A 13,644-nucleotide genomic window follows, 5' to 3' on the forward strand; every position below is an offset into this window, starting at 1 on the left:
AGTTATCAATAATTATAAGTTTAAATAGTTTAGTTATTAGTTAATTTGATGAATTTAATGTTTTAATAAAAAAATGAATTCACGTAGAAAAAAGGAGTATGAAACAATGAATAAGGCAAAGGGTAAAAATGGAAATCTGGAAAAAGTACCCCTTTCTCAGCACTTTCTTCGCTCATGAGAAGAGACATAAAAAACATGTGGGTCCCATGCATTTTAACTCTCTCTCCCCTATTTCTTTGGTTTCCAAACAAGAGAAATGACCAACTTCTCTTCTATCTCTCTCCCCTCAACTTCTCTCTCCCCTAATTCTCCTCTACCAAACACAGTGTAAAGAAACAAGCATAGTAAACACGGTAACAACCATCGCCCATCGTCACTACTCACCCACAAAGAACACCCTCAAAATAAAACACCCATACCCCAACGCCGAAGCCGAGCCACCTAACGAAGAGCACCTAACCGAAGGATCATGCATCTATCACAAACCTCTCGACCTCCGATCCACCGAAAGAGCACAACACAAAGCCCAAAAACCAACATAAGGCAAATAGCTGACTCCCGATCTCGAATCAAAAGTGATCGGCCCACCAGACTATAGTACCAAATTTAGGAGGGCACCCCTCGCTCCCGGTACACCAGAGAAAAACTAAACCAAGTCAAACAAAGAGTGCAGCTAGACCCCGACTCCCGATCTTGAAGCCAAATGAACCGGCCCACCGAAAATCAGCACACAATATGAAAGACGAAAGACATGGCATGCGAAGTTTAAACAACAAACAAATCAAAAGGAAAGGGCTCAACACAACCTGACACACACCCTCCAAAACTCTGCAACCACCTAAACCACCCAAAAGGCTCTAACAAGAGTTAGAGATGACAAGTATGGACCCGTGTAACAGAGCTTGCTTCTAAAGGAAATCACCCCAACATGCACCCACCTCCTCACTTAAAACACCAACCACCACCACACATCATAACCCTTACCTCCTAAACCTCCCCTGAAAAAGCTCCCGTCCGTAAAGTGTTTCAACACCTGATTCGCGACCGCCTCACCAAGACACAAACAACCACACTAACACAGATCTTAGAGGAAGACGAACTCCAACAACAAAACACGGGCAGCGACGCCGGTTTGAAGCGGAATCACTACCCAGATCCAATAAATGCAGCAGTCAGTGACAAGGAAAAGACACTACCACACACCACCACCTCTTCACGACACATCACCACCACTACCCATCACTACCACCACCACCTCACCACGGAAAATCCAGCACCGAACCACCGCAGCTGCTATACCCCACCACCACCGCCTCTCAAAATACCTCCAAACGGATCTGTATGCACTGTTGAAGAGAGTATTAAAAAGAGTGTTCATAACATTGCTCTTTTGAACAATCAACAATTTGTGAGTTTTCCATAATAAGTTTAGAAGGTTGCAACGGTTAAATGACCCAAAGGTCCGAAGTTATATTCTTACGTTCTAGGTCAAGTCCGTTGGGTTCAAAATCTCTCCAACATGATAGACATGGGTTGCAATAACATTGAGGGAACCATGGACTTGTGTCCCTCCATTAAAGGTTTAATTGCGTTTTTGGTCCCTATAATTTTTCAATTGTGTGATTTTAGCCTCGCATTTTTTAATACAACCAAGAGTAATAAAGTGTGAGAAAACAATAGTGTCTTGCTTATGATTGTCCTCGAATTACTTTTGAGAATTTCAAATTAAGAAATTAATATTTTAAAAGTTAAATAGTTCAATTTCTAATACATTAAATACACAATTTTAATAAAAACTTACTCCCTCCGTTTCAAAATGAGTGCCGTTTTAGGTGTTTACACACATATTAAGAAATGCAATGATTAAAAGAAAGAGAATGGTTATTTTACCAAATTATCCTTATTAACTATTGGTTAGTTTTGAAAGTAATACTTTGGAAGTAGTGTGCAGAGTATTAATTGGAGGGTACAATTGAAAAGAAAAAGTTATTATTGCATTGGAAACTGAAAGCGACATTCATTTTAAAACAATTTTTTTTGGCTAAAGTGACACTCATTTTAAAACGGAAGGAGTGTCATTTAAAAGTGTTTAAAGAGTGTCACAGAAACACTCGTTTGCATTTCCTAAAAAATATATGGTGGATTTTTAATAAAGGCCTAAACCAAAATGATTCATTAAACTTCCTGGAAGGAGGTTTTTGGGAAGGGAGGGAGAGGAGGTTTGTGGAGAGGCACGTCCCTTTTTAAAAGAGGATTTCCGATGAGTCGATGACATTCTTCTTTTCCTTCCCATGTCCTTTAATATGTGATTCGTCCCTGCAAATAGGGCTCGCTTAAAATTTCGTCCCTGCAATCGCTAATCCTTTTTTTTCCCCTGCAAAGTTTAATCAGTTAAAAATTCGTCCCTTGACCCAGTTAATGACTGCCACGTCACTGATTTGCTGACGTGGCTCTGTTAATTGGCAAACCCACATGTAAAATGACAATTTTACCCCTGTCTTCATCTTCTTCCTTCTCATTCCCTCTTCTTCTTGCTGGAAATCAAAATCAGAATGCTGCAAACACAAACAGGTTCAAACCATTCAATTCTTCCCCCATTCAATTCTTCCTTCCATCTCAAATCGAACTGGTTCAAACCAAACATAAATTCAATACATTCAAACACAAGAACCCAATCACAAAAAACCCTGAACATCAAATTTCTGAGCAACTTCATTATCTTCAGTGGCATCAAGAACAAAAACAACAGTGAAAAGGATGGAAACAGTGACCAAGAACAAAAACAACAACAAGAACAACAACTCATAACCAAACCAGACCAAACTTTCGATCGCGAGCCGTCCATGCCGCCGCCGTATCTGCTCCGATCCTCTTCCGGTCATGATTTCGCATCCAGTCACCACCGTCTCTCCGCCGATAACAACCTCTTCTTCCCTCTCCGGTGAGTTTCCGGTTTCTGAAATTGGAATCTGGAATTGGAATCACGACAGTCACTCTTTTTCACTCGATCCAGACCTTCATGCTTCTGTTTGTTCTTCTTCCTCTTTCTTGTCTCCATTCCGTGAATCAACACCCATTTGATTTTGATTTCTGTTTTCATGTCCACATGCATTTGATTTTCCAGAAAAAGGAGAAAGAAGAATCACTTTGTCACAGACCCTATCCTTTTTGTTTGTTTCTTACTTGAATTACTGGATTGAAGAAGAAGAAGAGGCGGTTGAAAGATTGAGAGGTGGTTGAAGTTGAAATGAAGCAGAAATTGAAACTGGGAATTGAGTGAAGAATTGAGGGTAGTTTTGTCATTTCGCATCATCAGAAGTTAATCACATGACGTGGCAGTCATTAACTGGGACAAAGGACGAAATTTTAACTGATTAAACTTTGCAGGGGCAAAAAAAAAGGATTAGCGATTACAGGGATGAAATTTTAAGCAACCCCTATTTGGAGGGACGAATCACATACTTATCCCTAAAATGTTCATTTTAACATATTTAAATTTAAATTCTATAATTTGAAACTTTAAGACACATTTTAGACTATAAAATTCATACGGGATAAAATGAAGTTTTATACACATGCATTTACGATTTTAACCTGAACATAATTTTGTAATTCCCAATTTAACTAAACCCTAATTTCAGTCTCTCTGCAACTCGGCACACACTCCCTCTTTCTCAACGCTCGATTTCTCTCTCTGTATGATTTCTCCAGGTTCATCATTCATCTTCTTCTTCATTTTATTTGCTCCATTTTTCGTTGAAATTGATTAATTCATTTCAATTTTGTTGTTATTAGGTTAACAAAGCTTGCTTGAAATCTTCCAGATTAACGAAACTCTTTGCAGGTTCGTCATTTTCTGTTTCTAATATATTTTCTTTGGTTATTTTATGCAATGTTGAACATTTCTGTGTTCAAAGAAGCTGTTTTAATTCTGCCCCTTAATTGATTTTGATAGCTATAAAAAGAGTGTATTAGATTGTATAATGACCTCCGCAGCACGTTGCACCGACTCTTCTAATCAAAGACGAGTCCCATGTCCAATACGGACACAACACTGACACATGTGAATACATTCAATTATGTCATTTTAAAAAAAATTAGTAGTGGTGTCAAAGAGTCCGTGTCGTGTCCGGTGTCTCCGCTAGTGCTTCATAAATAATGACTGTATTCAATATAGCTGCATAATTGTTGTCATATATTTTCCTTTGCCTGCTTAGCCTTGTTGAAGTCATAGATTTGTGAGAGTGAGAGTGTTCTTGCCTATGAAGCACAAACACCGGACACAACACTAACACATTGATATCGGTGGTAATTTGAATTGAAGAATGACATAATTAAATTTAATCACACGTGTCGTGGTGTCAGATACGGCACGTGTCAGACATGAAACAAGCTTTAGATAAGAAGTATCGGTGTTCTTGCATTTTTATTAGCCAGAATTGATCTAAAATAAAGCTGCATATGATCAGAGTGTTCTTGCATTTTAGACACCATATAATGCATTATTCCAGAGCTACCAACTTTCTCTCACCATATAGAACTAGAAGGGTAGCATGGACCGTGACCGTACATATGTTATGGACTAAAAACTAGCCACATGCTTTTTGTGGTCATTCTTTCCTATTACTATGGAGTACTTGTCATAACTGTTGAAGATTATTACTTGTTGCTTGCATTTGCTATTTCCATTTCAAATTTGAGTTCGATTCAGCTTTATGCTATCTAGTTTTTCTTTTGTTTTTACTCTTTTCTTGAAGGGTTTTGTAGTTACTTTTGTATGTTTTATAGGTATTATTGTTGTTGTTTAGTTTTCAAGTTTGAGTTTGACCTTTGTGATTCAATCCCTTCTCAAATTTTCACCACTCTGCATATTCCATTTTGTGTTGTCATGATACCTTTGTCTAGGGTACTGTTACTTTTATGCTTTTACTTGTTAAGTAGTAAATATGCTAGAATAAAAAGATAGGTTATAGAGTGATGGGGATTCATGATCTTCAATAAAGAGAAGACTAAAGGCGTATATGTCATCTGAAGCATAAAAAGTGTTATGTTGGCCCATGATTGATTTACTAGATTCCTTAACTCAACTTTACAAGTCTATTAGGTATATAACTATATATGCATTCATATTGGTGTTATAAAAATTGTTTTCTATTAGGTATATAGACTGAAATTTATTTATCCTGCTAAGTTAACACTGGCGTGGTTTTACTGCAGAATCAACTTTTTTTCTTCATATGAAACTAGATTTAAACCCATTTGATTATATGAATAGTTGAAGATAATGTTTATAGTGAGTTTATTTAAAAGTAAGTGTATTTAGAAATGTACAAACTAATATGAATTTGTATTTGCTAATCTGCTAGTTGATATGAATTTGTCATGGTATATTTTTGTTGATTTAATTCTTCATATTTTTGTTCTTATTGGCTGAAAAATGCCTGCCCTAAAAAAGAAATTGGGACTCAGGAGATGGACATGCATTCTTGCATCAGCTAAATCAGGGAAACAAAGTCCATGGATCTTATACATCAACAACATATGTCAACATAACAAAAGAGTTGGCTTAAATTTTTCAATGGCACTTTTCAAAAGGACAAGATGAAAGGCTGTTGGAAATTAGTAAATAGAGGTTTTTAGAAGTGTTACGATATTTTCAAAAACTAGAGTGGATTTGCTTTAAATTTTCAAATGTGTTGTGAAACTTTCATGTTTTGTTTGGCAGATAATCTTTACCTTGTTTTGATCTCTAATGAGGATGTTGAAATTCTAGATTATGATAGTAGTATATGATCTTCTAATCTTGTATTGGTCTGATAGTTTTTTTTTGGGTCTATTTTAAGAACAATTTCTTATTTATCGCAGCACCGCTACTTCCAGCCATCAACGATGAGCGTTCCGAAAGTGGTAGCAGCGACAATCCGGTTGAGAGTTCCAGCTGGAGGAGCACGTCCGGCGCCTCCTGTGGGACCTGCGCTAGGTCAGTACCGACTGAACCTTATGGCTTTCTGCAAAGACTTCAACGCACGGACTCAGAAATTCAAGCCTGATACACCAATGGCTGTTACAATAACAGCTTACAAGGACAACACCTTTGAATTCACTGTTAAATCTCCTTCCGTCTCGTGGTACCTGAAGAAAGCTGCGGGTATCGAATTGGGAAGTACCCGTCCCGGTCATGTGACCGCCACCTCCCTGTCACTTCGGCACGTGTATGAGATCGCTAAGGTGAAACAGTCTGATCCTTACTTGCAGGGTATGCCACTTGAGTCCATTTCTAAATCCATTATTGGTACAGCTAGGAGCATGGGAATCAAAATTGTCAAAGATCTTGAATGAATTGATCAAAGGAATTCAACCTTTGCTTTTGAAAGTATTGAATAACTTCGGTTATTTGTTGTTTATTCTGTTATGTTTCAAATCTCTACTTGGCCACTCACAAAATGGTTCTGTGCTTGTTTTTTTGTTGAATACAAGTTTAGTGGCAGAAATTGATGTCCTGGTATGGATATAAATAATCTTAATTGTCATTTGACTGATAGAATTTACTAGTCACAAGTTACAATTTGACACATATTAGTGACATTAATGTTCTATATTAGTCTAGCTGGATGTGTTGCATTTTCTATTTTCGACGTCCTATTTGACAAGTGAAATATTGGAATTTAAGTTTAAGTTGTTAGCATTTCTTATGCTTCTCACAAATTCATATAAATGTTCATTTATAAAAATTAAGAGCAAACACTAAATTTTGTCCCTGACTTTGTAGGATAATCTCAAATAAGTTCTTGAGATTATGAGTATTTTATTTAAAAAGGTCATCGACTCTATTAAACTGTTGAGTTGGTCCCTATATTTAACCATTTACTATCAATTTGGTCCTCAAGATTATCCACTTACTATCAAATTAGTTTGTGACATTATTTGAAGGACTAGCATGAATAAAATTTGGTAGAGTCATGAATCTTTTTAAATTTCTCATAAAGTCGGGAACTTATTTAAGAATGCCCTGCTCTCTCGGACAAAAATTCAAACTAATACAATGCCACATTATGAATAATGCAATGGTTTTACAATGTAGGGTTAAATATGTTTTTGGTTCTTATAAAATTGGGAACTTCTAAGTTTAGTCCTTACTTAATTTTAATAGGTTTTTTAGTCCCTACAAAAAAAAAATACTTTTAATTTTAATCCCTGTTACAACAAAGTTTGTTTAATTATCCTTAAACTCTTTAATTTTTGTACGATTTTTTTGAGAAAAGTTTAGAATACTATGAAAGGTTCCTTAACTAAAATTTAGAATTTTTTAACATGAAACGAATTAAATATGAATTTTTTAAAAACGGCAAAAGTTAATGATAAAATTAACAAAATCTGGACGTAGAAATCAAATTTTGCAACAATTTTTTGCAGAGGAACTTTTAGTAATGTTCTTAACATGTCTGCAAAAAATTGTTCAAAAACTCAAGAGTTTAAGCATATTAAACAAATTTGAATTGAGAAGGGACTAATACTGAGTGCAGAAAATTTTTTTAGGGACTAAAACCGTTAAAATTAAGTAAGAACTAAACTTAAAAGATCCCAATTTTATAGGGACCAAAAACATATTTGTACAATGTTTTCTAGTCCACTATCTACAGTAGTACCAATAGTTCTTGCTCGGCAAAGTAGACTCATAAGAACATGGACCAGTCAAAGAAGAACAATGCCAGTATAAGTGTACTATCTCCCTCTCCGGTAAGAAATAGTTAGGTAAGCAAGGATTGTCCAACTTTTAAAGTATACCCTTGCATCAAAAGATCAACAAGAACCATTAGAGTTTTCATTTAAGAGGATAATCTTTTAATGTACGCCCTTATGCCAAGGTCTCCACGATCCACTTAAGAATAAATACATGTTATGATACATGTGAAGTGGAAGAGTTTGTCATATAAAAAAAATTGTTAGTTAACTTTCTATTTGATAAGAACGTTCTTATCTGTTAAAAAAACTTGATTTTAGCTCAATAAGTAATGTGTTTTGTGTGATCTGTAGAATTTAAAAGTAAAGAGTTAAGTACGAAGAAATCGAAGAAAGAATTTATCCTAAACTTGGGAATACATTAAGTTGTGAAGGATTTTTTATTTTTTTTGAAGGAATTAAGTTGTGAAAGAATTTATCCTAAACTTGGACTACGTTAAGTTGTCACACTTTGTGAGATTTTTCACTATCTTATAGAAATGAAAAGATTCTCAGCACATACACTTTTTTTAGATCGCCACCAAGTCTATACAATCTATGACATAAAAATATATCTGAGGCTAAATGTTAAAGTGGAGATAGAATCTTAATTCAAAAGAAGAAAGAGGTGCAAAAAGAAAAGTGAAATCTCAAGCCCATGCCACTTTACGTTTAATGGAAGGGGAAAAAAAGCCGAAGAATTCATCGGAAATTGGCCGTGACCAGCAAACAATAGAAAAAAGAAGTAATTGACGCGGAAGAGAAGTGTTATGTACAGCGAAGTACATCTCTCGCGAACATCACAAAGGTTTACATGAACATTAGAAAAAATTAAACCTCAGTATTTGGCAGAAATCAGGAGGGTATGTGCTATGAAATAGCCAATCACATGTTTTGTTATCTGTTCACTATAACCCCTCTCACTACAAATATCATTTCTAAAAAAAATCAAAGATTTCGATGGAAATTAGTCGCAACTGGTAGGGCAAACCATAAAAAGAAGTCATTGACGCAAAATTTAAAAAAACAATATGCAAGCTAAATACCAAAAAGATCTTATTTGCAAGGAGTTTTATTATTTGGTTTTTGGCTTGCTCATATCAAGTCTGTAAAACATAACAAACAAAAATTACAAGAGTTATTGAGTAGAAGACACTCTAAAGCAGATGTCACACATTGATATATAAAACAAATAAGCACAATATAAATTCCCCCCTAAGATATAACCTAGAGTAAAATGAAGCCAATACAGATATATTCTGTGCAATCCCCAAGCAATTTGTCCTTCACAAAAATATCTTTAAAATTTACTGGCAAAAGTAATGCCTTCCTTTGCAAGTTGATTCACATCCTTCACTGCAGGCAATGCTCTTGCAACTTTTGCAATAGCTTTGTTCTCATCAGGAGTTCCGCCCTCCAAAAAGGCACCAATAACTTTCCCGTCTTTAATCCAGTATGTTCCAAAATTAGGCTTTGATGATGCAGGATTGTTGTCTCCAAATAGCACTGTGTCACCAACGTTGTCGCCGTAGAATTGCCAAGACAGATCAAATGAGCGGGAATAGAAGTATGGAAGATAATCATACTCTTCAACTGTTTTTCCTGCCTCTGCTGCAATGATGGCCTGCATGAAAGCAAAAAAAAAATTACCACAAAATGAACAGCACTGGCAAGCATGACTCTTAATAAGACACTTCCATATGGAGGACCAGAAAAGAAGTTTGTGCATGTTCTGCTATGTAGAAGGTTGGCCTAAGGAACCAAAATGATTTCAAAACTGGGTGTCGGGATATAGGGATCATGGGATCATGCCGGAAAAAGGATACATGTCTTTTGTGCATAATTGGAGAAGGATAAATATGTAGGGAAGTTGATTACCTTCGCAGCCTGCTCAGCTGATTTGCGAGCATGATCAACATGTTCAACTCTTCTCACCTCATTGTACAATTTCAAAGGGAACGTAGCAACATCGCCAACAGCATATACATTGGAAACATTTGTTTTGAAGAAGGAATCAGTCTACAACCACAACAAATGTATCATTGATATTGATATCAAAATTTATTAATCACAGCTTAAAAGACTTTTTAAAGCTTGACACAAGCCTCTGGATATGGTATCACTAACCTTGATTCCACCCTTCTCCTCTTCAACCTGCCCTTTGAATAGGGATATTTGAGGTCTTCCTCCAACACCAACAACAACGATATCTGCTTCCAGTACCCTTCCGTCCTTTAGTTTGACTTCTTTTACCTGACAGATGGATGAAAGTTAAGCAAAATTTGATTAGGAACTTCAAAACGCCATCACATGACAGTATTCCGAGATCACATGCGGCCATACCTCTCCATCGGAATTAGAGGTGAATCCAGTAGCAACAGTTCCTTTAATGATATTGACCCCCTTATTTGCATAATATCCCTCATAGAACGCAGCTATTTCAGCAGTAAAAAGTCTTGGCACTGCAACAATGTTTTAAAAATAGTAGTTTAAAGATTAAGTATGCACAAATTCGCATGAGTGGGAGGTGTAACGAGAAACATTTATAAATGTCCACTTACTGCACCAAGGTTCTGGGTAGACCATGGTAACATCAATATTATTGAGTCTCAAAACTGCACTCAACTCCAGACCAATGTATCCTCCCCCAACAACCACAGCTTTCCCATTCTTCTTTCCTTTGATTGCCTCGTACAATTTGTCGGCATCATCAACCTCCCTCAAATAAAATATATTTTTGGCATCAGCTCCTTCTACACCGAAATCGGTCAACCTTATAACCTGCAAAACAAAATTATTAGTAATTAGTATGCGCTAAAAGGATGTGAAATATAAACACCGAATGTAACATTTCTAATATCAGCAAGGAGCCTTACAGTTGAGCCCGTTGCAATAACCAAAGTCTGGTATTTGAATGTTTCTCCTTTTGCACTAGTCAGAGATTTTGCAGCAAGGTCTGCTTTTACAATTTCTGTACTAAGATGCAACTGTACCCCTGCAATCATTGGTTCAATTTACAATTTAACATCAGATAACTGTTGCTATTTCCCATTCTTATATTTACTTATCTCTTCCTTTAACTTGACACAATAACCCAATATTTATTCTGAAAACCATCCAAATATAACACAGAATTAAAATAAAATAAGGGGGATCAAAAGCCAAATTCACCTTTCTCATTGTACCATTCTGGAAGCAATCTTTCTCCCCCACTTCCAACACAGGTATGGAACCCAGGAAGTCTAGCAGGAGCTGCAAAAATCCAATTGTAACATTAAGTTGGATATTCAGAGTGACAAGCAAGGCAATGTGCTATTTAAACTTCAATGGAGAATTCATCAAAGATAACAATCCCAAGATAACATAACCTTCACTAAATATAATTCAAAAATAAATTTGAAGAAAAGCAATCAAATTAACAGTATTACAACATTGTTGCATTCAAGATTAATTAACCCATAACAGAATGGGGGAAAATTAAAGGAGGAAAGGGGAATATAACACATATAATAGCATTACAAACTTACACTCCGGAAAAAGGTAAGCCTTGCTTAGAGCAGGACGTTCATAAGGTGCTACCTGCACAAAGGTAAGATATGTAAGGGAATCTGTAGCAAAAATCCATAACTGCACAAGGCTCAGCCAATAAATACGTGGTACAAAATTTTAAAAGGAAAAAAATATGACAGACACTTATTCCTAAAAATGCAAAAATATGTCCATCACAAGGGAGTGATAGGTAAGGGTGTACTTGAGTAAAAATTCGAAATTTTTCAGGACTAGTATGTCCCATCACTAAATTTCTCGGGACGAATATGGATGAGTATTGCTATATGTCACAACAGATACATATCATGAAATTCAGGAAATAGTGTGGTGTAGTCTTGAAAGAGTAGTTAAACTTTCAACGTCTTGTTTGATGGAGAAAAACACAAGAGGATAAGGTGAAGTTGAGCAAACATACACATTCATTGTTTTTTGTAAAATAGTTGTTTGTGACAAACAACATTTTCCTATAGAATATTTACTCAAAAAAAACTAGATAGAAGAGAAACACTACAATTCTACAAACAATTTGATTTTTATAAAGAGAAACTAAATGCATGCTTTTTGCTAATAGATAAACTAAAAATAAAACAAAATTCAAATAAATAAACAACAGCTTAGCTTATAATAAATAAAATTTTAAACTTCATATGGAACAACATTTTTAAACCCTTCAAACAACATGCACATGTTTTAGCCCCACTATCACCATTAAAAAAGTATAACCAAATATAAGAATTAAATGAAGAAAAAAAACAAAAGTGGAGTTCATAAAGAAGTTATATACCGCTTCTTTGGATATGATTGCCAGCTCCCCAGGCTTAACTCCCTGTTTCACAAACTCCCTTGCTGCATAACCCTACAATTTCAAAAAACACCTCAATTATTCAATCCAAAAAAATTTAATTTGATATGCACAAAATGTGTAAAGATTTTTTTTACACCAATCACAATCAATTTTTTTGAGGGAATTTAATCACAATTGTTACATCATTACAAATATTTGAATTTAATCATCAATCATATCCTTTCTACTTTAAAAGTCATACCAATAGTGTCAAAAGTTTTACGCTTACTGTGTATCAAAATTAATCTCCAAAAATTCAAAGCAAAGCAAAGTATAATAATTTTTCACAGTATTCACAAGGAAATAATACAATTCAACTTTAACCGATTCTAATCCCTTTTAACATAGAATTGTTACAGAAACATCATCTCAATTCAGATTGAAAAAAAAATCACAAGAATCTACGGTAGAATTATGAAGATCGATCGGAAAATTGAAACAAGAATAAAGATTGGAAAAGGTGAAACTAACAGCTGAAACTCCACCACCAACGATGATGTACTTGAATGAATGTTCCGCCATTTTTGATTGATTGATGTGAGAAGAAAATCGCTGCAAATTCTGTTACGTGTTTGTTTGATTGTTCAGTAGAAATGAAATGAAATGAAAATGAAACTGGATTAGTTATAGGCCAGATCCATTCATTATAATATTGGATTTTGGAGGTTATTTTGGGAAATGTATACAGTTTGTGTGAAAGGAATCGGACTGACGTGGCAATTCAACAGTAGCAAACTCCGTTATTGCTTCCACCACTTTCCATATAAATTTGCCATTCAAAGTCGTTTTTTATTATTTTTTAAACAATTGCCGTTCAAAGACGTCCATAAATGTAGTAGTACTAGTCTTTGCCCAGTGCAAAGCACGGGCAAAAAGTGGTATATTGTAGTGCGTTGAATTGTTGACACTTAACACGGTAACAAAATATATAAAACACATTGACATACATATATATTTGAATATATAGTTATCTTGTAATAACTAATAATAAAACGAATACCACATCCACCACACCATTTTAGTTCGATCCTTTAAGTTAATTTGGTTTTCTCTAACACGTAAGTCCTCTAAGATGTCTGGTGAGGATACATGTCACATCATACATTTAACCGTCACATCATCATTTTTGTAACGTTTGGTTAACATAATGACTAAATTGAAAACGTTTACAAACTTAAAGGACTTATGCGTGACCAAAATAACTTAAAAACCAATCTATTACAAACCTCAAATTTAAAGGACCCATGACGTAATTTAACCTAAAATACATATAAAACTTATAATAAATAGACAAATAAATCAAATACCTATATCCTATAGGTGTTTGAGAAAGACAAAGTTTTCCGCTTAAATCAAATACATATAGCCTCCCATGTTTGAAAAATATAAAACTTGAACTTAAATTAAACACCTATAGCCTCCCGTATTTGAGAAACTTAATCAAATACCTATTAATATTTCATGTTTATGGTTTAAAGTGATTCTGCATCTGGCGAATAATCTTGCTTAAATATATCTGTAAAAGAAGAATA

The 13,644-nt window shown here is 35.0% G+C and overlaps 2 protein-coding genes across 4 annotated transcripts; one reads left to right on the top strand and one right to left on the bottom strand.

Annotated features, from left to right (window-relative positions):
- Nucleotides 1–3,513: 3,513 nt before the first annotated feature.
- MRPL11 (mitochondrial ribosomal protein L11) lies at nt 3,514–6,606 on the top strand. 3 transcript variants are annotated; one of them, XM_085723622.1, is made up of 3 exons: nt 3,514–3,711; nt 3,796–3,844; nt 5,866–6,606. In XM_085723622.1, exon 3 carries the CDS (start codon nt 5,890–5,892, stop codon nt 6,337–6,339), a length of 450 nt encoding a protein of 149 aa, XP_085579748.1. In that variant the 5' UTR covers nt 3,514–3,711; nt 3,796–3,844; nt 5,866–5,889; the 3' UTR covers nt 6,340–6,606. The 3 variants fall into 3 exon arrangements, with proteins under 3 accessions (XP_085579748.1, XP_085579763.1, XP_085579755.1); XM_085723637.1 differs by having other exon boundaries at nt 3,588–3,696; XM_085723629.1 differs by having other exon boundaries at nt 3,590–3,714.
- A 2,156-nt stretch (nt 6,607–8,762) lies between these two features.
- On the bottom strand, nt 8,763–12,729 carry LOC146955764 (monodehydroascorbate reductase). Its single transcript, XM_085723647.1, has 10 exons — nt 12,584–12,729; nt 12,053–12,124; nt 11,247–11,298; nt 10,891–10,971; nt 10,596–10,714; nt 10,281–10,500; nt 10,063–10,181; nt 9,847–9,972; nt 9,598–9,738; nt 8,763–9,343 (listed from the first exon to the last, which is right to left on the bottom strand). The coding sequence occupies exons 1-10, from the start codon at nt 12,632–12,634 to the stop codon at nt 9,020–9,022; spliced, it is 1,305 nt and encodes a 434-aa protein (XP_085579773.1). The 5' UTR covers nt 12,635–12,729; the 3' UTR covers nt 8,763–9,019.
- Between the last annotated feature and the right edge of the window lie 915 nt (nt 12,730–13,644).

The sequence above is a fragment of the Medicago sativa genome, chromosome 1, assembly GCF_051527215.1.
Source record: "Medicago sativa cultivar Bolivia chromosome 1, Bolivia_mono, whole genome shotgun sequence".
Classification (NCBI taxonomy): Eukaryota; Viridiplantae; Streptophyta; class Magnoliopsida; order Fabales; family Fabaceae; genus Medicago; species Medicago sativa.